Here is a 27947-nt window from a genome sequence, read left to right as displayed (position 1 = left end):
AATTCACCTTGCAAGACATATCTTTGACCTTTGACCCCATGACCTGACACCTTAGCAGTTCTTTGTTTAACGATAGTGCACACATGAACCCGGTTTCATTCTAGGTCTTGATATACTAGTACCAAGTTTCATTTCAAAGCTCTTCCCCTGTTATGTTGGCAACAAGAACTGATTACTGAGAGATACATAAATAACCTGAAAACACACTGCCTTGCACATTGCATAGGCATTACACAAAATTTAACAAGGCAATAAGCTTGTCAGAATGACTTGCATTGTAGGTATGCCTACCCTCTCAGGGAGTGATGACACTAGTAATATACAGATAGCAGGATGCACAAGACTGGCAACCATGATTCTTTTGTTGATCCGTGCCATGACAGCAGACTGCAGAGGAGTGTGCTTTATCAGAAAGGTTAACAGATAAATTCAAGATATGGACTACAAGTTTACACCAGTGCAACAACATAGAAAGAGTGAGAGAGAGAGAATTAAAAAAAAAAACAAACAAGAAAGAAGACAGCACAAGAAAGACAGAAACTGAGTGGACAAGATGTCGGGCAACTCGCGAGCAAGGAGCACAGCAAGCTGTTACATACTGCGAAGCATTTCGCTTGTGCGAGAGTATTTGACACTTCCCCATGAATATACGCATGGAGTCATTAGGGAAAGAATATGATTATTGAATATTCTGCCAAGATGTAACATCAACACATATACAAGGCACATCATTTATCATTTATGACATTTCTCACTAGATACTAAGATGTCGACACTAGCTGCTGACAGTATGTCAATCTTTATTGTACACTATTATTGTGATGTAAATTACCTTTGTTAAAACACTATTAATGATAGAAGAATAAATGCTTAAAACCTATGAATACCTCGGCACACTACCATATTTAACACAGATGACCTACTTCTTATTTTAGTTTTCTTTTAGGTTTACACATCTGAAGAGGGAAATGTATAAAAATCCTTAAAATCAGATCCCTTCCAGATCATTACATGCCCTTACAGGCAACAAGAAACAAACAAAAAGGGCAGTTCCACTCAAAGGCCACACATTTATATGAGCCACAATTTAAATCAGTACCAGACTGTTATTCATGAAGAAGCTGTGACAGTATGCATGACATGATGTACTGTATGCAACACAGGCTTGATATTTCAATCATAGAAACAAAGAGAGAGGATGGAAGGAAAAGACATCATCTTTCTATCAAATACCTGTACAGACATGCAGCTACCATTGCATTGGGGGGAAACACATTAACAGAAGAAACAAAGCAATAACAAACAATAGGGAAGAAAATTCATAAATTACAATCTACAGTCGTAATAAATATCAAATACCTCCTGATTACATCTTCAGTCGAAAAAAAAAAATAAATAAAAAAAGAAGAAGAAAAAGAAAGTAGAACTAAACCTGTATTTTTCTTATATACTCATTATGCTTTGTCTATTTACATGTCTTTACATACCAGGTAAGTAATATTGTGTTCATGCATTCTCATTATGAAGCTCATTTACCATAAACCCTAAATACAGTCAGGCCCCTGCTTCTTTACAAATGGATCTGCAATGTCACAGTGGACCTAACAAGTCCTTGTATCAACTGCACAATTTTTGTGCCTGATGTCTTTATTACATTTATTCCCTTTGAAGGCCCACAAATTAGATTTTTAAATTCTAAATTGTGACTCAAACTTCAAAATGTGTACCTTCTAAATAAAAAATTCCAATGCTCAACAGTTACTCTACGATCTCAATCAAAACATACAACAGTACATGATCAACCGCCAATCCAGACCCCATATCGTTAGAAGTGCATCCATGTCCTCTCTTCTGCTAATTCACAGGAGAGTTAACCTGCAAATCCCAATTTTAATCTTCAATTGATGCCACTTGCAACATTTTCATATCACTATCACCAAAGTACCACACCAAATAACCATGGCAAGAGTACAATGAATGAAGGATGCCCTGCCTACACTTGCCGGACACACAGTTATATGATTATTTGGAACAAACCAGGAAACTGGCGGATATCCCTTATGACAGCCATTTCCGTGACAGTTTGATGCATAAAAGAACCAATAATTTAAAATAAAATTAAAACACAAAAACAAAACTCTCCCCAGTATTGGCAAATATTCTCCCCTAAATCTTACACACTCTTGAGCTTCCAATACTGCCTAGCCCGACTTGGGCTTCCTGCATTGCTGACTGTGTTATAGACAGATAAAAACATGGACTTTCTGTTGACTGTGTGGCTCCACTGATCCCTAAGGTTCCACAGTCACAGTCCCATCTACTTCTTCTTGCCTTTGGGAGGGGTCACAGGTCTGCCGGAGTTGATTCCTGCATACTGGTATTTTGCTTTCTTCTCTGATGGTTTCAATATCTGCACGACAAATTTTGAAATAGGGAGATATAAAGATTACAGAGAAAATACTGGACTACAACTTATGATATAAATTCTGGTATGTAAGGACACAACTGCAAGAATATAATTAATTTGTTCATGCTAGATATCTGGATTTCAAAAAAAAAAAAAAAATATGAGTAAAAAGACTTATATAAATGCTTGATAGCACATGACAAAGGTCAGTGAAATGCTTGAGACATCACACTAAAGCTTAAATTTTGTAAAGCACAAAGAGATAGAAACCAGGTAGATAGATGAATAGATAGATAGATAGATAGACAGACAGACAGACAGACAGACAGACAGACAGATAGATAGATAGATAGAAAGATAGATGGAGAGAGAGAGCTGGCATGGACAGATCCACATAATCAAGGAAACAGCACACAATTGCATGCACACAGGGACGATGGAAGAAGGAAATAGCCGATTCAACACATGCGAAGTCTTGAATGGTTTGAATAGCTGTTTATCTCATCAGACACATACAATGTATGAAATACATGGAAAGATTTGGTGGTGTTAGTTTTGTAAATGTATTTGTAGAAGTACAAATCAGACTTGAGCACTTAAACTGTGGCACTGTTGAATGGGATGCCTCTGCCTTATCACACAATTACTACATACCGGTAGTATGGTTCATCATTACAGTGTGAGAAAGTTCATTGGTGAAATGATCCATGACCATGAAGATTGTGTTTACTCTCCGGAACACAAAGGAATTTGTCCCGATTTATCTCTATTGTTATTACAAAATTGCATCCTGTTGGACTTCTCACATAAAGAAATTGATAAAAAAGTAAATTTTTTGGTTAAGGGTAAATGACCTATGCCCTTGAATTTTGACTTTCTTAGGAGTCTATATCTGACCGTCCAGCTCAAAACCCACAACAAGTAGCCAATTAGAATTCTCTGTATTGGACCAAAAAAAGTCATTTGGGTTGACTGACTCGAATCTTTAACCCGTTGAGGACGAGTCCAAGTATACTCGGGCAAGTGTCTCTGGGAAATGCGTGTTGTAGCAAAAGTTAGCCTGTTCTGAACGGGTTAAGAGTGTTTTACCTGGGCTGAGAGAGTAATCTTTTCTCCAACTACTAAGTTTGGCGGTTTAAAACAAAACTGAAAACAAGCTATAAACAGTTTTTCTGGACCTCTTTTTTTTTTTTTCTTCTTTTTTTTGACACGCACTGCTTTCAATGGGAAATATGTTTTTATTGCTTATTTTGTACAGCATGCCTGAGTGATCCTTCAATCCTCTTTTCTCCCTTTTCTATGAACCAGCACCTCCTAACTCTGCCTTATTTCAATCACTTTTTGAATAGGTTAGGATGGTCCAACAAGTTATTTATCATTTTAGAGCTTGGAGCAATACTAGTAAACAGTAGTAGTGGAAATTAATTTTGGCCTACTTTTTGCGGGTCTTGAGCTGGGCAGTCACATATGATGACTTATTTCTAACCTTCCTTCTAAACAAATCATCCTGCCACTACACATTTGGAGGTGTTATTACGGCTAGAATATGTCATTTTGGCTTCCATCTATTGACCATTGATCTTGAGGCAGTTTGCAAAAATTCCTATAAGAACATCCAAAACCTATCATCCACCTTTGAGACTTTCTTAATTGCACTCACAAAATCTGGTGCAGATGGACAACTTGCATCAACAATTCCTCCAGCGAACTTCAGGTACAGAGTCATAAAAATTTAGCATGAGGAAGATAACTAAGTGATGACTCCTTGGTTTTTTAGCCTTTTCTTTTTCCAACAAGAGACAATGTGATGATGGCTAGATAGAGATATACTCACCTGGAATGAACACATGAGCGTGTCGTCTACACTCATCATTCCTCCAGCATTGTCAAACTCCCCACAATAGTTGGGAGCTGAGAACAAAGTCACCAGCTGACGCTTGGCAAAGAACTCATAGCCGTCTTCCACCACCTTGCAGCACAAGGAAAGAAAATAAGAGAGATACAACAATGTTCACTTTTCGAGGTAATCAAAGAACACATGAACCACAATGCTCAGTTTTAATGGTCATACTGAGCCAAAACGTTGCATATCTTTAAACGGATAATTTTGGAAATGGACAAACCTTAAAGGACAAGTTCACCTTCATAGACATGTGGGTTGAGTGAATGCAGCAATATTAGTGGAACACATCGGTGAAAGTTCGAGGAAAATCAGACAATCCGTTCAAAAGTTATGAATTTTTGAAGTTTCTGCTCAGTCACGGCTGGATGAAAAGACTACTATAGCTTGTGATGTCACATGTGTCCAACGTTATAAAGAAAGGATAAAGAAAATTCAACATATTTCCATTTTTCTCGCATAACAAAAGAACACTCAACTTCTCTCTTTCAGAAGGCAGGGGGAATAATATTACCCTTAACATACGTCAGTAACAAGTCGAAGAAATTTGCACTTTATTCAAAAAGTAAAGTTTTGTGAAATTCTCTTTTTATTTTCCTTACATCGTTGTACGCATGTGGCATCATACACTGTAGTAGTCTTCTTATCCAGCAGTGACTGCGCAGATATTTTAAAAATTCATAACTTTTGAACAGATTGTCCGATTTTCCTCAAACTTTCACTGATGTGTTCTACTAATATTGCTGCATTCTCTCAATCCTTGTGTATATGAAGGTGGACTTGTCCTTTAAAGGCACTCTAGTTGTTCTCAGAGACTTCTTTCTAAAAATTTTCTCCTGTGGCACTCAGAAGGATTATACCCTAAAACACAAAAAGCTTGGTGGGTTGGAACCACTTTGTTTTCAAATCTAGACCATCTAGTGTTAATGAATACATGGTACTTTACATATAATACATGACCATAACAATAATACATATCATCAAACATTATCAACGACTCAGTACAAAATATAAATGTCAGAGTGACTCATACAAAATATCTTTTGGTGGTGCCTCTTAGAAATAAAGGAATATGAATTCTTGATTTTCCAAACATATCTCTAACCAGAGTAGACTACAAGCCCTTTTTACGTGATGAAATTTATAATTTCACTCAGCAGCTATCAGCTTAGAAAGGCACACACTAGTCATCTTGATAGCATCTGTACCTGATGGGCTCTGCAGATCAGGTCCAGGTCATGTCTGTTGAGGAACTTTGCCACAATATCTGCACCAAATGTAAATGAGACTCCACGGTCGTTTTCACCCCAGCCGGACACATCTTTGTCAGGGTCTGACCAGAGCAAATCGCAAAGCAAGCCTGTTTGATAAGAGATGAAACGAAGCAAAATATAATTTCACATCTTTCACCAAGGATTGTGGAACTTATAATATCAATCAGTCACAGTGGAACATGTAATTTGTTTCATTCTCTGTGCTTTCTTAGTTTCAACATTTAACAACACAAATGCCTGCAAAATAAGGGAAACACATACGAACACATACATTGTATATTTGCCATTTTCTGGTGTCCATGCTACTTGTTTTGTCATATTCTATCAGTAACATGTGTCATTTAATAACATACAAATTTAATTTGACAGTTAAACAGAGATGGAAGTCTTTAATAATGAAAGTCATTCTCTTGATTGTAGTGTTCTTTTCATCATTAAAATGAATCATCTGCTGTAAGTCAACATTCAAAATGACCTGTCTTGCATGTGGCATTGCAAAACCATATTAAGAGAACATCAAATCAAACATTACAAACATGAACACCTCCTCACCTACTTTTTGCAAATGATTATTAAAATGTAAATCTATTGTAAAACTATACACATTCGTGGCATTATACTTTCATGAATTGCCACTGGCTTCGATGTATTGCGTAGACAAAACCTTTTGTGTGTACTTCCGCGAAACTTTGTTCCTCACAAAAGTTGCAAGCATGCAAAAATTTCTGGTTTTACAGTACACATTTTGAGTCACAAATAAACAAAACATAAAATTATACAAAATAACTATCTATATAGATACAGGGTGGTCCACAAGGGGTTTTTGCATGTCGCTGTGACATGCTGAAGTTTTTGCACGACATCCTTCAAAACGTGTGACATTCCCCTCAATCACCCTCATGAACACGAGACACATTAGCACTCATTTTTTTCTTCTTCATTTTACTTTTCTTTTTATTTTATTTTTTACCACACCACACAGCATGCATTCACCCCATCACATACTCGCTGAACACAACCAGGTGGTCACTCTCAGTCATAAATTTCTCCGGACACCCCCCCCCCCCCCATTCCAGGACTATGATTAAAAAAAAAAAAACACACACAATACCACGCTTAATAGGGCGGATGGCATTGGATGTTGAAATATGGCATATTCTGGACAGCAGAATGAGTTATTAAAAACACTAACAGTCAGTGTACTGTACTGTAGTACAAGTTCAAGATGTCCTTGTCATTTTTCATAGCATCCCCATTGAGGAGTATATCATATTAAAAATATACTCAAAAGGTCTTAGGAGTAAGGACGATATATTAACATTTCAAGAACAATTTAAAATCTTATGTCATAATCAAACACAATAATTTTTCAAATATATTAATGATTTTTATCCTGGCATTGCAGAGTGATCATGGTGATCAAAGTGTTCAAAATAAGGCTAAGATAGCACCAGAGAGCATCTAGAACCCTAGAGCTTCAAGGGCCCTTAAGCGGGCCCTGGACCCCGGCCGCAAGGGACTTCGTGCTTCGCGCTCGTAATGTGCGCTTTGCGCACACATACTTTCACGCGCAAGATCACTTTTTTCCCCTGCAACATGCTAAAATTTCAAGTTGTGGACCACCCTGTAGAAACATTGTAACTCTTTTCCTGATTTCCATTCACAAATGACTTTGAAGCCTACTAATCAGTAATGGTGAATTACAGCATTTTAAATCATTTGATGTCTAATATATACAAGTGTATGCCAGAAAAATATTTTGCATGATCACACAGTCATAGAGCAATATGCAGAAAATAAAAATACTAAAAATAGACTGAACACATGGCTTGGCTTTGCTCTGTTATATGAGTCCTAATACCTACAATTTCTTAAACATCTTGGGAGGGGCACTGTAGAGGAGATTTAATTGGACTCTGGATGGATTTGAACTTGAAGGCACAAAATTCCTCCATTAAGACGGCAAAAAAAAAGTAAATAGAAAAAAAAACTGTTTCTTAAAGGTTAGGTAAGTGTGTGTGTGTGTGTGTGTGTGTGTGTCCACTTGGCTAATTTGCCTCTGTGCCCTAAATACACTAGGAAACTGGAGAGAGATTAGTGGGGTGTTTTTCAGATTTAGATCTGATATCCAGGAAGGAATATTCTATTTTAAAAACAATAATTTGATTTCCTTCATCAATCATACAAAGAAAATGCTACAAAAAAACAACAACAATATTTCTTATGAATAGCTTGGTGACCCAATGGGTAACAAGAGTATTACAAAAGCTTTTGAGCTACAGAAATATACATTGTAAATAGCAACTGAAAAGAACATTGTAACACATAACATTGTATACTGTGGCCATTTTTAAAAGATTTTTTTTTTTCCTTTGGGATTGTCACAATGAAGTGTGATCTTTCTATTTCAGGAACTATGACAGAGCTTGGACTGACTCCTCTACTAAGACTGACAAAGCTGAGATTGAAATATTCTATAATGGTTGTCAAAATTGGAATTCAAAATGGCAATTGAAATGAGGAAATAAAAGGTGTGCCTAGCACAGACTATCTTGTATTAATATTTCAGTATCATGTGGAAAACCTTACACTTCTAACCAAGATTGTTGCCTTGGACTATGCACACAGAGGAAGAGAAATAATGCACACGCAATGCTGCCAGCCACTAGCATGATGTAATGAGTCATGAATAGGCACACAGGATGTGCATCATGAATGGATGTGGAGGAACAGAGAGGCAAAGGCTAATAAATTCAGGGAAATATCTGTAACGAGCCAGGATTACCTCACTTTCTGACTAACTGTGCTAAGATTACACTTATAGACAGCAATGTGAGTAAAAAGCATGCTGGCTTGATGAAAATTGATGTTAATGGAAAGAACAACAAGAAAGACCCAGATACTGTTCACACTTGGTAAAATGACAGCCCTTATAAATTTAGATCAGAATAAACTTGTGTGTGTTTTATGCTGCCATTGTCAGTTTTGAAGATGTCATCAAATCCTATATCAGTCTTGCACAGCAAAGTTGCAAAGAAATAATTGTATTGGTTCTAGGACAAAAAAAAAGTCTTTGTGTGTACAAAGCTTAGAGTTGAACATGTGACCTTATCACAGCTACAAGGGATGATTCATTGTACACACCAAGCACACAAAGTTGTCATAAGTTAAACCACATTTTGACACGCCACATTTGAACAGTTAATAGTTGCATACAATTAGGTAACGAGCTCTTCCAACATGCTCCATACTTAATTTCTCCAAGACAGTATACATACATTGTAATGACAGAATGTGTAAAAGCTTGCCTTAAAACATTATTGTGTTGTTTATACTCTTTATTAGCAATAAAAATCATATGTAATGCACTATTAGCACAAAATCTAAGGGCTGCCTCAATCATCCCAAAATTTGATATTTACTCTCGCATACTGATGTTACAACAAAATAAGTAATGTGGTCCTGTGAAATGTCACATTATGTAGATATATATATATATTTCAAGGCAACATAATGTCTGATCTCTATTTCCATGCACTTCACATAATGTTGTGCAAACGAAAGCTATTACTTTTATTATACACACAAAAAATAAATTATGACAAATTTTTTCTTTATCACAAAAGAGAAATCTAGTATAATTGTTGTAAGAGCCATATCACTTTCATCTTCTGTATGGACAGGTCAAAGAAGATGTGATTACTTACAAGTTAGGTAATCAAAATCATACTGAATACAATGTATCATGTAATTGGCCATGTCTGTTATACCTGTTTCAGGAACATCAGTTGGTCTCATTATCCTTCTGATCTGTTCCATTGACTGCAGATCTGGGGATAGTCCTGTGTGAAGAAGGATTCATATAATACGCACATGTCATTGATAACAACTGTTAGTTTTGCAGGCACTGTTAGACAGTGCTCAGTAACTTAGTACTGCAGACAATGCTAAAGAATAAATAGATAAATGCAGTCAAACCAAACCTGTCTATAGCGACCACCGTCAATAGCTACCACCTGCCACCTGCGGACCACCAAACACATTCCCCCCACTTTTTTTTTTGCCTCCCTTGGGTGATTGCTATAGACAGGTTTGACTGTACTTAAATAAATACACAATAAATAGAGGAATATGTACACACATACATGTATATGCCATATGCACAAGCACAAACACAGATGGAGACAGAGAAAAAGGTGTGCCTCCATAACAGACAACATCTGGAAAGGAAGTTGCAACAGCAAACAAATGATGATAGAGCATTGCAGAAGGGAAATAAAATCCATGTACACATGTAGTACAAGTTTACTATCAACAAGATTCAGTGTGGCCATGTACACATTCATATTTCGCTTGCTGTGAACTGTGTGAAAAATAAACATTCTAAAGCAAACTAGGAGCGACCTACCTCCATGGCAACAGAAGATTTTCTCATCAACAATGGCTGCGACTGGCAGGCAGTTGAAGCAGTCTGTGAACGTTTTCCAGATCTTGATGTTGTAGCGTCTTTTGCCTTCGCAGATCACGTAGAAATTCAGATATGGATCATTGTGTAATAAGTCATCATCAGCAGTTCATGAGCACTAGATAAGAACAGCTGGCTGCATATTTCTTCTTAGGAAAATTTGCTTCAACTTTCTAATCTCACAGAAATGGAATTTGCAATGATCTTAGTTTTGAGCTGTTAAAACTTATTTGTTCTGTATTACGATAACACAACATACTACATTTTAACACTGTTACAAGATACTAAAAACACAGTGCAATTGAACTTGTGGCAATTCTCTACCACCCACCCCCAATAGTTCATGGCATTGAATCAGAGCAGCCTATATAAAAGGATTATCACTCGCCTGAATAAATTTTGATAGTAAGCAACATAAACAAAATCTGAACAAACCCATGTTAACTCTATTTCTTCACGACTGACAGTTACTGAGTAAAAGAATGATCAAGGTCACAATGACATTCAAAACTTGCACACGCCAGTTTCCTTACTTAATCTTAACCTACACGATACACAATTTAATATGCTGACACATTCACCTACGCATTCTCAATATCTGCAAAGCACAGATAAAGATGTTTCCATCACATTGTGATGACATGCATACATGTGCACATATAATGTATATCACGTTATGCTTATATTTATGTATTATACTTACATTCATCATAGAAGCCATAGATTCTGTTGATGCTTGCACATTCATGGTTCCCTCTGAGCAGGAAGAAGTTTTCTGGATACTTGATCTTGTAGGAGAGGAGAAGACAAACTGTCTCCAAAGACTGCTTTCCTCTGTCCACATAATCACCCAGGAAGAGATAGTTTGACTCTGGTGGAAAGCCTCCATACTCAAATAGTCTGAGGAGATCTGTATACTGACCATGGATGTCACCTAAGTGCAAACAAAGCAGTGATTTTGCGATTGTTAAGGGGTGGCTCCTTGAGCAACAATGAAATTCTGTGAAATGACTCTATTTCATGGTTCAGGGGCAAAATCTGACTTTAATTCAAGTTCAAATCAATGTAACTTTCGAAACAAAGTGTTGCATGTACAATCACAGTACATCTGCAAATGTGTTGGTAGAGCTACAAATACCAGAAGGATGAGACAACTGTAATCTTGTTAGAACATGCACACAAGTTGCATTATTTTAGGTCTGATATTACTGTTTATGTGAACATTAAAAGTAAAATATGATAAATACTGATAATCCTGATTCATACATTGTATGTACAAGTGTTTAATTTTCCTGTGCCAACACTATTTTCCCACTTGAATTCAAAGGTCCTTTTCCCACCCACATGGACAAACAAGAGTCTACCAGTATACCTCGTAGGCCTACTTTTATTTCAAGAGTTTACATTACATTACATTTACATTACATGTAAGTTCTTTGAGAATTCTTGCATAATGGTTCGGTAAATCATATTTTTATCAATGTGACTCTGACAACTTGAAATGAATGATCCCTTTCCATTATCAAATGCAATGATGGCATCAATCAAGTGTACAGATGAAACTCATATTTCATAATTTTCAGCAAAATGTACACCTTGTATAATAAGCCTGCTATCAATTGACTACACGTAGGAAGATTTAAAGGTACAGTAGGATTCACTCTTCAATGCAAGTGACTATGACAACAAGACCAATGGCCCATTTCTTTTGCGTTTTTTTTTTTTTTTTTTTTTTTTGGGGGGGGGGGAATAAAGCATATGATTCAATTGACATTTGTTGAATTAAATGCATGGTACATTCACACTCCTGTATGTGCTGGATACAGACCCTGTCCATGTACACATGTACTTCCTCGTAAAAACTTTTATTGTAATTTGTATGTCAAGTGTGATCTCGTGTTCATCACATGGCTGTACTACAGAGCATACAACCGTGAGCCAATAGCTCTTACAAACACAACTGAGTTTACACATTTTCCCTGCAGACTGAAAAGAGAACACCACAGGTGATACAATGTATGTTCTGTCATAAACATGTGAGCTTTTTACACATTGCTTTGACTGCTAATCAATACCAAAGAAAGGAAAATACACCCATGTTTATATCACATGAACTTGGCCAATGACACTCCACAGAAGTTAAGGTACACATGCATTGTACGTGTAGATAAAAGGTTATTGAAACGTTACAGTGCCAGTCCTCAAGGTTCCACACATACAAAATACACACACACACTGCTTGGTCTGTGAACTGAAGACTACAATGCATCCATACGGAGCTCTCTGTGGCCTTATGATACTGATCACGACAGCATATATCCATGAAACATCATAAGAATAGGAAAACCACAGAAACACAGGGAAAGTATGGAGTTCTAACTTGCTCATAAATACTTCACACTGTTTGAATGGTATGTTGGATTTACATACAGTCTGTAAAATGAAACATCTTCATGAGATTTTCCTGGTTCAGGTATGTCATCAATTTGAATCTGTCCTACATTTGTGCAATGTACCTGTAATAACTTTATGAATCATATACTGGTCTACCTTCACTTTGAGGGAAATGGCAATACATGTAAATGCTGATGACACAGATAATATAATGTACACCATACATGTATGTACCTTAAGTTTTCGAGTGATTTCAGTGCATAAAGACATGGCAGTTTCTGACACGTATCACTTATCTAAATAAATATATGTTTACAGATACACGTGAAGCATATGATGTAGGCTGACTGAATGCAAACATCAATGCAGCCTGTATTCTGAGACTAGGCCAGCATCCAGTGCTCTTACATTTTGGCTGGTATGTGAATGGTATGCCAAAAGTGACAGTAGGAGCTTTGGTATGTGTGCATCATCGACTGAGTGCCCAGGGTAGCCTCGCTGTCATTATGCATATATCTTTCTGTAGTACATGTACGCATATAACTCTTCCCCGCTTTCCCTTACCTTCTCTGCAGAGGCCTTTTCAAAAGATGTCAATTGCACATGATCATATTCTTGCTCAATTTTACTTCTCATATTTCACAAGCATCTCCCCCCCCCCCCTTTTTTTTTTGTCAGTCACTGGTAAGACATCTGTACTGTTCTATAATTTTATAGTGAAATTGATACTCAGATGTTTTACAAAGCAGTGAGTCAAATTTATAGTTAAATGCGCAGCAAACCTCCATTCAGCACGGAGAAAATATTCCCTGCTGTGTACACACAGTGTACACACACACACACACACACATATACAAAATAAATCTGCAATAAAAGAGCATTGGGAACAGTATTACAACCAATGAATGATATGATGCAATATTTGGTACCCTCAGGTGCTAAATGAAAATTCACCATTTTGTTGAATTCCTTTTTTTTTTCAGCGCTGTACCATGGGTCACCAAAAAATGTGTAAAAATAATTTTTTGTATTATGCACAAAAATGCTTTCTTGCTTACGATTATGCAACAACTAATGCATGCAAATAATAACTTTTTTTTCTCATTTACATGCTATGTTGTATTGCTGTCTAATGATTGTGTAATAATGTAACTGTAAAAAGATAATGATAATAAATTCTTGAATACATTTGTAGCTAATCAGTGAAATCATTGTGATTAGATGAACACAAGTTGACATGGAAGGAAAATCGGCATTGGGATCATTACCACCGCTCAGATTAAAGGGGAAGGCTAGTAACTGATCAGTGGGAATCAGTGGAAATGCTGGGAGATGATTGTTCCAATCCTTATGGGATTCATTCAAGAGTTCATTGTATATCTATTGTTGTGTGAAAATGATTTGCTTCAGAACGGTCTCATATTCAAGTAATGTGCAGATTAATGCTCCGTCACTGACCAGGGACGCTAACCTGGAAGCATTAAACTGCACATTACTTGAATATGAGACCATTCTGAAGCAAATCATTTTCACACAACAATAGATATACAATGAACTCTTGAATGAATCCCATAAGGATTGGAACAATCATCTCCCAGCATTTCCACTGATTCCCACTGATCAGTTACTAGCCTTCCCCTTTAATAGCGGTGCTGAAGATGAGAAAATAGTTGCCATGACAACATTGTGCAACTGTATGATAATGGGCACGAGATGGCGAGCTCCATAACACTGTACCCTGGGATACAGTGTGCCGAAATATATATATATTTTTTTTTACATATGAGTGTGAATGACAATGTTGCTACAGACGTGAATGCTCAATGTAACCCTGAAGTTTCCACCTGGGATACAGTGTGCCGAAATATATATATTTTTTTTTTACATATGAGTGTGAATGACAATGTTGCTACAGACGTGAATGCTCAATGTAACCCTGAAGTTTCCAGTTCAATAGGTGTTTAAAATGGGAGTAGAAATTTTATTTTATTTTATACCGACTGACACTAAAACAATAAACTGTGAACTCCTGTATTTCAAAATTATGATCAGAATAGATGATGATAAGCAGGAACACAGTACTAATGGTCTGGTGAAGCCTACACTGTTTATATTTGTACACACAGCAGGAAAATTACACCAAGGAAACTCCACCACAAAGAGATCATGCCTGTGGTGAATTGACACTACACATCAAGCTCTGTCTCGTGACAGTGCACAATCCCCACTATCTGATATGTACAGTGTATTGATAATAAGGTCATAGAAGCATTTACCATGAATTTTGGACAATTTGCTTGAAACAAGGGAAGCGATATCTCGCCTGCATATCATAATCTGTATATATGATGGTTTAATAACTTGACACAGTTCCCAAGTGAGGGAATGTCACAAAGACCTGAAGTTCTCTATTAAAAGCTAAAAACAAAAATAAAAACAAAAAAATCAAAACAAACCTGTCATAACTCAAAGCTACAGTATGGAAAGTTACTTAGTTTATTTTGCACCAAACTTTGAAATTATACAGAACATACAATAAAAACAAGAAGGTATGAGGTGAGTATACAAATACACAAAGTTCATAAATCATACAACATACTATCTGAAATAACATGGTTGTAGAACATCCCAGCAAAGACAATGCAATAGGGAGAACAGCAAGAAAGGAAAAATCCTTTGTGAGTAGCTGATCCACGTGAACAAGTACCTTGAACAGATCCCCTATGTAAATGTCAGCTATGAAAGTAGACAAAACAAAAAAATTCAAAAGAATACAATCATTTCAAAACAAACTACAAAGATGTACCAAACCCCGTTATAACGAGTTCAGTTATAACGAGGAACCGCTTATAATGAGGTGATTGCGTCAGTCCCATTTTCCTTTGCGTGTAAACCTATGGCAGAACGAATCGGTTATAACAAGTTCGGTTATAACGAGATTCCGGTTATAACGAGGACATTTTCGGTGCATCATGATAAAGAGAAACATAAGCAATTTGATCTGATACGAGGTTCCATTGACTTGCCACTTTCAAACATGCGACGAACGAAACATTGAAAAGCGAATTCACGCTATCCCCGTTTTACATACATGTACACTAGTAGTCTGTGTATAGAACGCAATAACACACTGCACAAGTGCCCGTCCCGTCTCGATCTCTTATATGTACTATCTGAAGCGGGAAGACTCGGAAACAAACATGTTTCAGTCCCGCCGTTATCCTTCTTTACTGCCCATTATCAGTGACGAATAACCGAGTAGTACCGTTCCTTCCATGTTTCTTCTAAACCACATAACATAACATAATCATAATCATTCCATTTTCTTTTTCGCGAGGTTCGATTTCTTGACCTGCCGCTTTCAAACATGCGACAACCAAATTCCGAAAACCAAATTCACGCTATTCATGTCTCTCTCCCGGTTTGAAGAGTAGTTCATGTCTTTTTCTACACCACGCGATAAGACACAGAAATACCTTCCGATGTTCCAACTAAGTTATTGAATAAAATAAAAATAGATTCTGTTTCTCGCGAGATACACGTGCGAGATACACTAGGTCAGACCACAGCGCAATGAGAGAAATAAAAAATATAACACATTCAAAAACTTTTCATGTAGCGACACTCGTGGCCAAAATGGACAATAATATTGGAATGCTAGTGCAACTCATCATTATATCCTTTCCATTTTTAGTTCCGACTTCCAGTCATTTTGCTGGCTAGTAACTGAGTGTATTACAGCCGAAATAATTAATGAATCATAGCGATCCCGGCGGGTGACAGTAGCGTAAAAATAGTTGAATAACGCATGTTAATCTACTTGAGTCAGTATTTACATCATATAGATAAAGAAACAAACGCATTTAACAGTTTGAATAGATCTGGAATTGTTCATTATCATGTAACAAATGATAATATAATATGAGTGTGAATGATTTTAAAAAGCCGAAATAATTAATGAAATCATCGCGATCCCGCTAGGTGACAGTAGCTTAAAAATAGTTGAATAGCGCATGTTGTTCTCATTAATTGAGTTGGTGTTCAGAAAAAGAAACAAATGCATTTAACAGTTTGAATAGATCTGGGTTTGTTCATTATCAAATTACACTGCATTTCACAATGAAGATTTTTCTTTCTTTCAGAATGGTCTATGAGGTATAGATTTGCGTAAAAAGGATCACAACCTTTCAAATTCAACACTGTCACATATTTTTCAAGAACGGGTGTACAAAACGCGTAGAGCTTTTCAGGAGAAAATAAAGAACGCATTTTTAAATCCCTTCGGACACAAAAATCATTGTTGCATCCTGGATCATGCATTGTATAGGATTACAGCCGAAATGATTCATGAAATCATCGCATTCCCGCTGGGCACCAACAGCATAACATACCTCGCAAGTTACAATAAGCAATGCATGTACATGTACGTTACTCTATTTGCGCTGGTATTTAGAAAAACTTAACAAACGCTTTTTATACAATCTGATTTTGTTAATTGTCATTTTACGTTGTACACTGTATTTCACAAACGAAAAAACATTCTTTCAGAATGGTTCGATACAACAGGAAGAGATAGCTGGGTAGAAAGAATAACGAATATGATCCTGCCGAGTAGGCCTACTTCTCAAGAACATAATGTGCAACTATCATGCGAAGAGATTTTTGGAATAAAAATAAAGAATTAATGCATTTCAACCCCTACTTTTCTCTGTCTTTTTTATGTATCAATTCACAAATAATTTCCCTTAATTGTCTCTATAATAATGATCCATAATTGTGTAACAACAACGCAAGGGATGTTCTTAAGTTTGATTGACGGTATGACGTCGTGCTTATGTTTTTCTTTGTTTTTGATGCGTACGGTTATAACGAGGTACCGGTTATAACAAGGTAATATCGCCGGTCCCACGTACCTCGTTATAACGGGGTTTCACTGTACATGTATACAGACTGTATGAAAGATAACAATACGAACAAAACAAAAATGTGCCTTAAATTAGCTACACTTTTGTATGTGTATGGTCTTCCATAAGAAATTGTTTATATTTGAAGTTAAAATCATTCACGTATTTTAAAGCTTTAATTGAGTACATGTAACTGTAAAAAAAGAACAAATCATAAAATTGCAGCATTTCATACAATTCATATAATAATGAGAGTACTCCCCAATAATGTGATTAGTGTTTCACAATTTTAGTTCATACAGCTACATTTAACTGTACAGCAGCTGTATATACCTTTTGACCTTTGATTTTAACCAGCATCTTCAGGTGATGTAGCTGTGGTGAGAATTTGGTGGTCATGACTCAAAACTGTGGACAGTTATTGACATAACACAATATGAGTACAGTGCTTGTCTGGTAGATTTCACTGACCTTGTCAGGCTACAGCAATACTGTAAAACATGATATATTCGCGGCATGAATTTTTCGCGAACTGCCACTGGCATTCAATGCATATAGTGTGGACAAGAACTTTCGCGTGCATTTTAATTTCACGAATCTTGGCGCTCGTGAAATTCGCGAAATTAAAATGCACGCGAACATTCCTCGTTTTACAGTAATCATACAGTGTACTTAAACCTGCATAGGTGGTGTGAGTTTTTTGGTCACAGCTCAAAGCTGTTAAAAGATGATACTGTGAGTACCGTGCTTATCAGCAAATTTGTCTTGTACTTCACCCATATTTGAACCTGACATGCATTTTTAGGTTATGTACCTGTGGTGTGAGTCTGGTGGTAATATTCTGTAGCTCAATGCTGTGGAAAGTTATTGAGAGCACAACAAATTGCTGATGCCGCCGCTGCTGCAGATGACATTGACAATGACGAATACAGAATGGCAATGCTTACATCTCGCTTCCACTAGGCAGGCCAGACAAAAACCATACATGCTGTGTGCCATCAACCTATCCACCAAACATGGTAAAAGTACTGAAAACCTAAAACCCTACCCTAACCCTAACCCTACATTTGTACAGTTAGAGCAGATAGACTACAGCAATTGTTGCAGAAGCAAATGTCGTGTCACCAGGCAAGACATACTGTACATGATGTGTGCAGGAGCAGCTTTGGTTGAAAAAAAAAATACATAAACTAGAAATGTCGCTATGGCGACTGGTATGCCTCCGCCATAATGCATGGTTCTCCAAATAGGTCTATACATGTAGCACAATGTCTTGACAATGTGTGATGACAAGTTTCACATAACTGGCAAAATATTAAAATGACAGGTTTGTCACAAATGCATTGAATGTTCACTTTCCTTGAACTAGGTTTATTTGGATGAATGGCTATACTGTCTAAGAGTACAGGTATTTGGGGATTTGCGGATTTGTACCCAACTTTTGACCCTTTTATAAGTTTAAAGAAGAAGTGAAATTTAGCACTTTCACTTGACCTTTGACCTCTTGGCATGAAACTTTCAAGAGCATCTGTATTGGGTAATACATGCATACACTAAGTTTCAAGAAAAAATCCTGCAGGCACTGCATAGATAAGAGGGAAATAATGACATTTTGATGAGTTGACCTTGACCTTTGACCCATGACCCCTAAATTCCCTACATGATCACTGCCAGTCAGTACATGCATATATACTAAGTTCCATGAAGATACCTTAAAATATTTGAGATATGGAGAAAAAATTATAACACTTTCACTTGACCTTTGACCCTTGACCTTTGACCTCGTGACCCAAAACTCTCTCTGGGGAATCTTTATTTGGTAGTTCATGTATACACCCAGTTTTAGAAAATACCTCCAGGCATTGCAGAGATATCGGGGAAATAGTGAAATTTTGAGCATTTGACCTTGACCTTTTGACCTTGAGCATGTGCGCCCAGAAGTTGATAGGCACAACTTCGCCCACTCATACATATACATGCCAAGTTTCATTAGGATAACTCTAACGGTTTTTTAGATACGCTGTCCACAAAATTGATTACGGACGGACGGATGGACGGACAACCCGAAAACATAATGCCTCCGGCGACACTTCGTGGCGGAGGCATAAAAATAAGTAAACAATAGGGACTCATATTAGAGACTCATGAACAGAAGCCCTTTTCACATATTTCTTCGGCATTTTGGGGATCAAAGCCTTTATCAATGATTCTTTTTTTTTTTCTTTTAACACATCAGTGGACGAAGGTCGGAGTAACCATTGTACAACCTTGCATTTCACAGGATTGTGGATGAACAAGAGTGGAGCCTGAGGCAAGTTCAATATATTCATCACACAGAGATACTTTTCTACACAGAAAAGTTTTGAATTTTGTTCAAAAACTATATTTAGCCAAACAGAGTGAGTGAGAGAGAGAGAGCGAGAGAAAATTAAAAAACAGGAAAAAAAAGATACTGTACTGTAAAAGCTTCTTTTTTTTTTCGTATACAGGATTTTCGCAATTTCACATAGTTAGGCTACCATAAGTGCGCTAATGCCTATACCCTTTCACTATATTTTTGTGTGTTGCTAAATTCACGGCCAAACAGTGATTTGCGAAATTCATGAATATTAAACCCTTAAGAAAAAACTTTTACGGTAGAGAAAGCAAGACCAAGTATCCATGTTCACATCAGAATAACCTTCATAAAAGAGAATGTATAATTTGAACATATTCTTCTGTATAAATGAAACATTAAGTTTGTGGATGTGGGGAAACAAAAGCTAGATTGAGAAAAATGAATACAACATAAAAACATAAATTTCCAATTCTATGAATGTAAGCACATAAACTAACCTAAAACAGTGTTTGGCAAGCACATCAACTGTTACATTATAAGTCATCTACTACTAGGGCATACATGCATGTGATATTCTATGCATAATACTAATCATGTGCTCTGAGTTTTGATGATATCATTCCCAGCTCATCTTTCACATTTAGGTGATATCTGTTTTTTAATACTCTGCCCATGATGTATTAAAGAACTGAAATGAAATCTACATTTCCACTTTACTAGGGCAAGGAGTTGTTTTATAATCTGGCTAGGACTTAAAGAAAAATATGAATTTGGTAGGGTTTCAAATAATTACATGACCACATGGACTAGCGGCCATTTTTTAAGGTCAATGCGTTGTGAGACACTATAATGTATGCCTGATGATTTAAGACATGCACAGTACCAACAGTGAAACTTTGTACTTTTCAATTTTGCATTATACTGCACATATATTTTCTATGTAATTTCTTGATTTCACCATAATCTGAATTAATTTTTTTTTTCTTCTTTTTTTTTGCCAAGTCCTTTTTAAGTAAATCCCCTCTAGCTTATAAACAGACAGATGACTAATCACTCCTTGAAGATTTGGAAGTTAAATAATACTCAAAATATGATGTCTGCGGTATGTTTATGATAGGATGTAGTTGCAATGCCTCCTTTGCCTTGCCTCAAAGGCAATTCCACTCATTATCTGTATCATAGTCATCCTTCATGTAAACATTATCATTGTAAATTAATGTAGGCTGGGTAGAAACAAATTACATTATTAACTGTCATTCTAAGGAGTTAGCAATATTGTACCAATGCTGATTCACGATCATCAGATGACTGTATGAAGGTTTGTTCATACAAAATAAACATTGTCCATGAATAACAGCCAAGACTTTGTGTAACTTGTGGGTGTCTTCTCAAATAGTCCCTTTAAAGTGAAAACATGTGTTGGTAAGGGTTTGAGAACCCGTCTGGCACCATTTCATATTTGCTTGCAATATATCGAAAGAGTCTACAAAGAAACTTACCTGGCTGATGCGATTTGCCGGGATGATGAGTCGTTTTGGAGTATTTTGAGAAAAATAATAAAAATCGGAAAACTGACTTTTATTCCAGAAGGATCCAGACTAACTCGGTTTCAGGGAAAACTCGACCCTATTTCAGACAATTTACACGCAGTTCGTGATCGCCATATTCTACTGTATAATACCAAACAAGGCCTAACTGAACAGACAGGAAAGTGCATACAAAACAAATGGACAGCGCGCGGTCCTCAAGGCCATACGCACATCACCTGAGTTGCTGAGACGCGCTGCCTTTGAAGTTTTTGTTGTTTATCAAGCGTCTTTGATTGTTTTTAGAGGTGCTTGATAGGAGCACACTAATTTTGCATGCGTGCCAAAGAGGTTTTTTGATGCGCGCGTTGTAACAACTCGGACCTTTACTGCGAGTAGCCAGAACGCGAAGCGCTAGTTTATACAGGCCACCCCCATAGTACAACACTGTACAATCCACAGGGACAACCAATACAACTCAGCCCGCCGTCAAAGCGGGCCGAGACATCCCCGAGTCCGAGTTTAGCCTGACCCCGTTCGGGTAAGTTCTGAGACTGAAACTTTTTGGTTAATATTTCGCATTTTCGTCGTTACCCATCGAATATCTTGTTATTACAGCATTATTCCACATATTTCCTAGGCATACGTTCACATTTGGGAGCTAAATTTGACAACTTTTGCAGGCGTACCAGAACTATGTTTTGGCTTTAGTATGTGATGCAGTTTTCAGTAACTTGGGGTACCAAATAGAAATCCGACATTCTGTTGAATTATTTACATATTTTCATTCTTACTTTTTCTAGCACTGTACCATGGGTTACCAAAAATTTGGCGAAAATAATTCTTAGTGTTTTATGGAAGAAAATTTTGTCGCAAAAGTGCTCTCAGCAGTGCAGCAGCATCATAACAGCAGCACCACTCACCAGTGATCGATGTCAAGCACAAACAGCTGCACCGCACTCTGCATTACAAATCCATGAAAGATGTACTCATTGTAGAATACAGGGTATTAAAGTAATAGGACAAGTTCATGGATTAACATGATCTTATTCTCAATTACTGTTCATAACTGTGGTAACATGTTTTGAAAACATATAAAGTATTTGATATTATTATCAATGTGATTACCATGAAAAAAAAAATCCATAAAAGGGCTTAATTGGTATTGGGATTGGGAATTAGTATCATTATCGCAGAGTGCTGAATTTTGGCCATCTCGATACATAAAGCACACCAATGTAAAAAACACAGATGCATGTCAAGAATCTTGACATTAACGTGTTAATGAATGCAGACACCATCTACTATGCCAACCATAAATACACAAAGAAATCATTCACTGGATTGTGATGAAGCAATTTGAAACTTACCACATATTTTCAGAGGGGCCTCTAGCTCTAGGAGAATGGGCTGGCTCAGAAAGATTTCTCTTGATTTCACACAAAGCCCTCTGACCTCTGCTTCTGATAAAGTGATTTGTTTGAAAGGCTTTCCTCTGGCTGTTTGGGACAAGGAAGAGAATTTAACAATATCAGGACATTCAAAGCTATTCATTTTTACAAAGTTCTGATAATAAATCCCTGTACCATCATTGCTGGATAAAAAGGAAACAACAATTTGTGATGGTTAGTGAAACTACATTGCATACACACAAAATATCAAGAGAATTCCACAAAAATTCATTTAATGTAAAACACATGATCCCTCAACTACTGTAATTAGCAACATGTATGTTGAGGGTAATATTATTCCCCTTATCTTTGGAAGGAGATATGTCCACTGCTCTTTCATACACTATGTAATGTTAGAAAAATAGAATATGTGATATTCTCTTCATATTTTCTTCATATCAATCCACTACTATGTCTATCATGAACTGTTGTAGCATTGCTACCCAGAGATAGTGGCACCAAAGGTTGACAAAATTCATGACTTTGGAACAGATTCTCTTGATTTTCTGTATTCAAATTTCCCCTATCAGTATTAAACAGACCAAATTGTCAGATAACTTTCAGACAATGTGAAGTACACATGTCTCATGTGTTATATAGAGAAAATTATTACAAATACAATGATTTATTATTTTTGAAATATGATTTACAGCTTCAATACAACACAGTCATTCCTTTAAAAAGTCTTGAAAAGGGATCACAAACTCATTTATAAAAATAACTTTGTAAGCCTTCGTAAACTCGGCTAGCCAATTTTCATAAAAGAGGAATGCCAGATTGTTGTACACAATGAAAACAATCGATATTATGTAAAAAAAAAATAAAATGCAGATTTTAGTAATCATAGAATAATGTAACACAGAGAACTATGATTATTTGATTATTTTTAATGACATATAAACTTATACTGTGATGGCCATAAAAACAAATATAAAATACTGTAATGTTCACTTTGACCAATAATAATGTCCAAACGTGCCCTGCTGCATGCAAGCAGAGTGAATGAATTTGTCAACACTGACAACAGCAGCTCATTGTGAGCAGGAAATGGAGTTTTTTCAGTGATCACCCATTTTCTGACAAAACTCTTGTTTTTACCAAAAAGCTCAAATTTAAGGTTGAAAAAGGATTGTGTAGTGGCTTATTAGCGATGCACAAATGATTATGCAGTCAAACATAGCATCGAGATCTAGAGAGTCTACAAGATCTAGAGAGCAGGAAAGTGCATCAGTGGCCCAATATTCCTCTTTTAGCATAACACTAACAGCATGAAAATTTAGTCAACAGCATATGAATATGAGTATGCTGAAAACCTACAAAAATGTATCAACATGCCAAATGATGAGCCCTGTTGCTGTACACAAGTGTGCTTCGCACAGTGTCTGGTCGGGCTAGCATAGAACTAGATAAGATCTAATAAAATAACACTTGACTTGCCTCTTTCAGAAGGTGGGGGGGGGGGGATAACATTAGATCTAACTTTACCCTTAGGCTTAATACACATTTGTATATTACATGTCAGTAACAAGTTGAGGGAATGTGTACCTGTTTTTAAAAAAATAATAATAATAATGTTTGTGAAATTCTATTCAGGGTAAGCTCTAGCTAGGCTCCATATTTCCTTTATTAGACATCTAGAATCTACATAGTATATTGTTCTATGCATGTGACATTATCACTGTACAAATGTAGTAGCTACCGGTTAGTCTTTTCATCTAGCAGTGACTGTGCAGAAAAAACAGATTGTCCAATTTTTCTCAAAAACTTTCACTGAAACTGATCAGTGATGTGTTTCGACTAATTTATGGCGTAAATATATGGAGTACCATGGAAAATGGATTTTAATACAGCAGCCCAACAAATTTGTTCTCAATGAAGAGCTTGTCATAAAAGAAACACAATGGTGTTTAAATTAGCTTTATATCTTTAATTCTGACAGAGATACTAGTACTATATGCAGGTTTCATTATTTTTGTGGCGAAATTCATTCTGTAATTGTAAATTTCAAAAGAGAAACAATGGAAATGACTATTTTCCAATGTACTGAATCTTTGATAGACTTTCTCCTGTTGCAACTATATAAATATGGTATCATTGGAATGTGCGTCACAAAAGAAACACACTGATGTTTACATCAGCTTAATATAGGTCTATTGTGACAAAGTTATGCAAGTTTTATCATCATTGGAACAGCTTTTTGTTGTAAAGTTCAGTAGTGAAATGGTGACTAGCAACTGTTTCCCAATAGATTTGAATGTTTACAGACATTTTCAAGTTGTAGCTACATCAATTTGGTATCATTTGGAAGTAAGTGTAAACCCACTGGTGTTTAAATCAGTTATAATTTAAAATCTTGTGCTAGTTTAACAATGTTGCTGGTAAAGTGATATCTTGTTGAAATTTTCCAGTTGCAGAGCTTCGTACTTAAAGGCATAAATTACCATTTGCAGATGAAACAAAAACCCACCATTAGTGCTTCAAAACAGTTATAAAATGTGAGTTAGGGATAGAAACAACCAATGTAAAAATTTGAACCAGTATAATCAATTTTTACTATTGTTAAATATACAAAAATGTGAACAATAGTTATAATAAAAATGTTTATAGACTAAACCGTCTGCAGTCATGGTTTAATGAGAAAAATAGTGATATCTCCATATATTTTAGGCTTTATTGCAAAAATTTTCTATAGTAGGATGTTTTGTGATACAACTGTACACATATATGCATCTTGAACATTTTTGAGATCACTGCTCCCTAGGTAAACAAGACCTTTAAATTTGGTATCATTGCCAGTGTATTGTAACTTTGCTTCACTCTCTCAGTTACATCAACATAAATAAATGGATATCAATTTTCTTGTCAAAAAGGAAACACATCGGTGTTAACATACAAATAAATTGAAGGGAGGCTATTCCCAGCCTTCCAACTATAATCTTTAGAAAAAAAAATAATGAAAAAAATAAAGCAAAACAAAAACACAGATCCCCAGCTTTGTCAGCAATGCCCCCCTCAAATAGCCATGGTCACTGCGTGACATTCAATATTCTACTGTATGCACATGCACTCTGTTTCAAAACTTAGTCGAAACACAAACTCATATTTGTTACTGACAAATCATAAATTGCCCATATTGAGCTTGAATGCTCTATCCCACAAATCAAGCTGATCAACATGTAGGTTCTTTAAACCGCATTGGTGGCCCTAACCACACACCGATACATTCCTGGTCATAGCGCCTGGGGTTATGGCGACCCGAAAACTTTGTGTTTGGAGCTGCCGGTGCGCATGTGCGGTATATCCCAAGATGGCCAACAACATCAAAATTGACAGGTGAACATTTTTTTTTTCATCGGAAAATCAGAGTAGGCCTACCGTACTTATGGGTAAACTCGGGCACTTGTATGTGTAGTTGTAATGCGCTCACTGGGGGCCGAGTTGACTCGCTAGGCCAAGTTTACCCATAACTACGGTAGGCCTTGAGGTCTAGAATCTCTATTTTAATTCATCGCCGCCTTCGTTTGAAAAATATAATATTGTGAATGAGCATTTTCTTGCTCATTCACAATATTACAAAGTTAAATTCAACGCTCGAACAACTTACTAGTACTTTAGTCAATAAACGTAAGTGTACCGATATAGTGATTGTATGGAGCATTTGGCTTGCCGTAGACGTTCGTGCGGTCATTTTTCAAACGAAGGCGGCGATGAATTGGGGAGCGCTGCAAAGAAGTGGAGGAAACAACCAGAAAACAGGAGGAAACAGTGGAAGAGGTGAGTCAAAATGTTGACCGATTAATCCTGTATAAATTGTTTTTTCCAGATTGGTTTGAAAACCAAGCTGGAAAAAATAATAACCATTTTTATGTGGGGGGAACTGGGTCGAAGGTGCGTTCAACCAGAACGGTTGAAACCGTCGCAATAGCGTATGTATCAATGGCGACTGTCTAAAGAAGCGAAAAACTGACCCAGCAAATGTCATTATTATAAATGAGAAGTTTTTCGCGGAATTAGACATACTTGTCGGTCAATTCACCAATCTGTTCATGGTATTAACGTTAGTACATTACTGCGACCAGCAGCTCCATGTGCCATGTATAGTAAGGGTACTAGATCTTGCGCAGGGACTTAATGGTCGCGCATAGCGAAACTGCGTATAGCAAGCAATATTACGCGTGGAACTAAGCGCAAAATTTGCCGATACGCCCATGGAATAAACATACCTGACAACCGCTAAACATGAGAAGAAAGCAGGTAAGAAATTTTGATTTCAAACAAATTTTTCACTAAATTTCCAATTTTTTACCTTGTAATTTACCTACTTGCTACATTAGCTTAGCTTAAAATCTGTTTTAAGGATGTTGTAGCCTAGACGTGTCGTCTCGCTTGTCTCGTTCGTAGCCGATGGAATTCGTAATTTGTTCGATTGATCGTTTATAATATTCTATGAAAGCCGAAGCACGTTACAGCCGCAGAGGGGCAGACACTTTCACGCATGAAACTACACAGGGCAGCTGCGCGACCTGGCTTTACATAGGCCTACCCCGAGAAATTGAGTGCATAAAAATTAAGTCCGACATACAAACGGCGACAGCGCACTACTCCGTCATCGTATCATCAGGAGATTCTGGGAGGTGATTTTTCTGCATTTTCGTGATATTTATTGAGAAATTCAGTTACGATCGTGGAATAATTTCTATTATAAGAGCATCACAAATTTTCGTGCGCGATATCTAAACCCCTCAACCATACGCTATGCGTATGGCAGGGGCTGGTCGCAGTAGATCTCGACTCGGTATCGCGGTAACGTTAGTGATTTGACTGCGAGAATACGGCAATAGAATAGAGCCTACAGTGTAGATTCTACATCAAGGTTAGATCTAACAGTTACTTACATGTAGAAATAGTAGGCCTACTATCATACTAGTAAATTAAACCTAGGGCCTAGAATACATTACTATAATTTATAAACTAGGGTCTAACAAAGTTAGGCCTACAGACAGTCACAGATAGACCCACTGCTCTACGCAGGTTGACTACTTCGAATTTCCTTCCCCATCGGTTTGACTTGCCACTAAAAAATCCTTGCATTTGACTTTTAATATCACCTTACCGGACACCCATAAGATACCTGCCATATTTAGAAATGTAAGTAATGGGTGGGAAATCATGAAACGAAGTGACTCACCTTCTAAAAGCCGGCTGATTATGCTGTCGATATTCAGTTTCTCGTCCGCCATGTTTCCTGGTTCTTCCAAATGTGTGTCAATGCAATCTTATCTTTTTCG

The 27947-nt window shown here is 36.8% G+C and overlaps 1 protein-coding gene across 1 annotated transcript; it reads right to left on the bottom strand.

Annotated features, from left to right (window-relative positions):
- Positions 1–1437: 1437 nt before the first annotated feature.
- LOC140235456 (serine/threonine-protein phosphatase PP1-beta catalytic subunit) lies at positions 1438–27947 on the bottom strand. The gene is made up of 8 exons (XM_072315486.1): positions 27848–27947; positions 22579–22707; positions 10750–10980; positions 9990–10094; positions 9352–9423; positions 5516–5667; positions 4242–4376; positions 1438–2410 (listed from the first exon to the last, which is right to left on the bottom strand). The coding sequence occupies exons 1-8, from the start codon at positions 27897–27899 to the stop codon at positions 2318–2320; spliced, it is 969 nt and encodes a 322-aa protein (XP_072171587.1). The 5' UTR covers positions 27900–27947; the 3' UTR covers positions 1438–2317.

The sequence above is a fragment of the Diadema setosum genome, chromosome 1 (genome assembly GCF_964275005.1).
Source record: "Diadema setosum chromosome 1, eeDiaSeto1, whole genome shotgun sequence".
NCBI classification, from domain to species: Eukaryota; Metazoa; Echinodermata; class Echinoidea; order Diadematoida; family Diadematidae; genus Diadema; species Diadema setosum.
The sequence above is the reverse complement of the archived record's forward strand: the minus strand, read 5'-3'. Positions and strand labels throughout refer to the sequence as shown.

Excerpts from the sequence above, each read along its gene's own strand:
- LOC140235456 (XM_072315486.1), bottom strand. The coding sequence starts at position 27,899 with ATGGCGGACGAGAAACTGAATATCGACAGCATAATCAGCCGGCTTTTA. Across the intron at positions 10,981-22,578 it reads GGCCCCTCTGAAAATATGTG|GTGACATCCATGGTCAGTAT; the intron begins GTAAGTTTCAAA and ends GTTTGCACTTAG. Across the intron at positions 9,424-9,989 it reads AATCTTCTGTTGCCATGGAG|GACTATCCCCAGATCTGCAG; the intron begins GTAGGTCGCTCC and ends TTCTTCACACAG.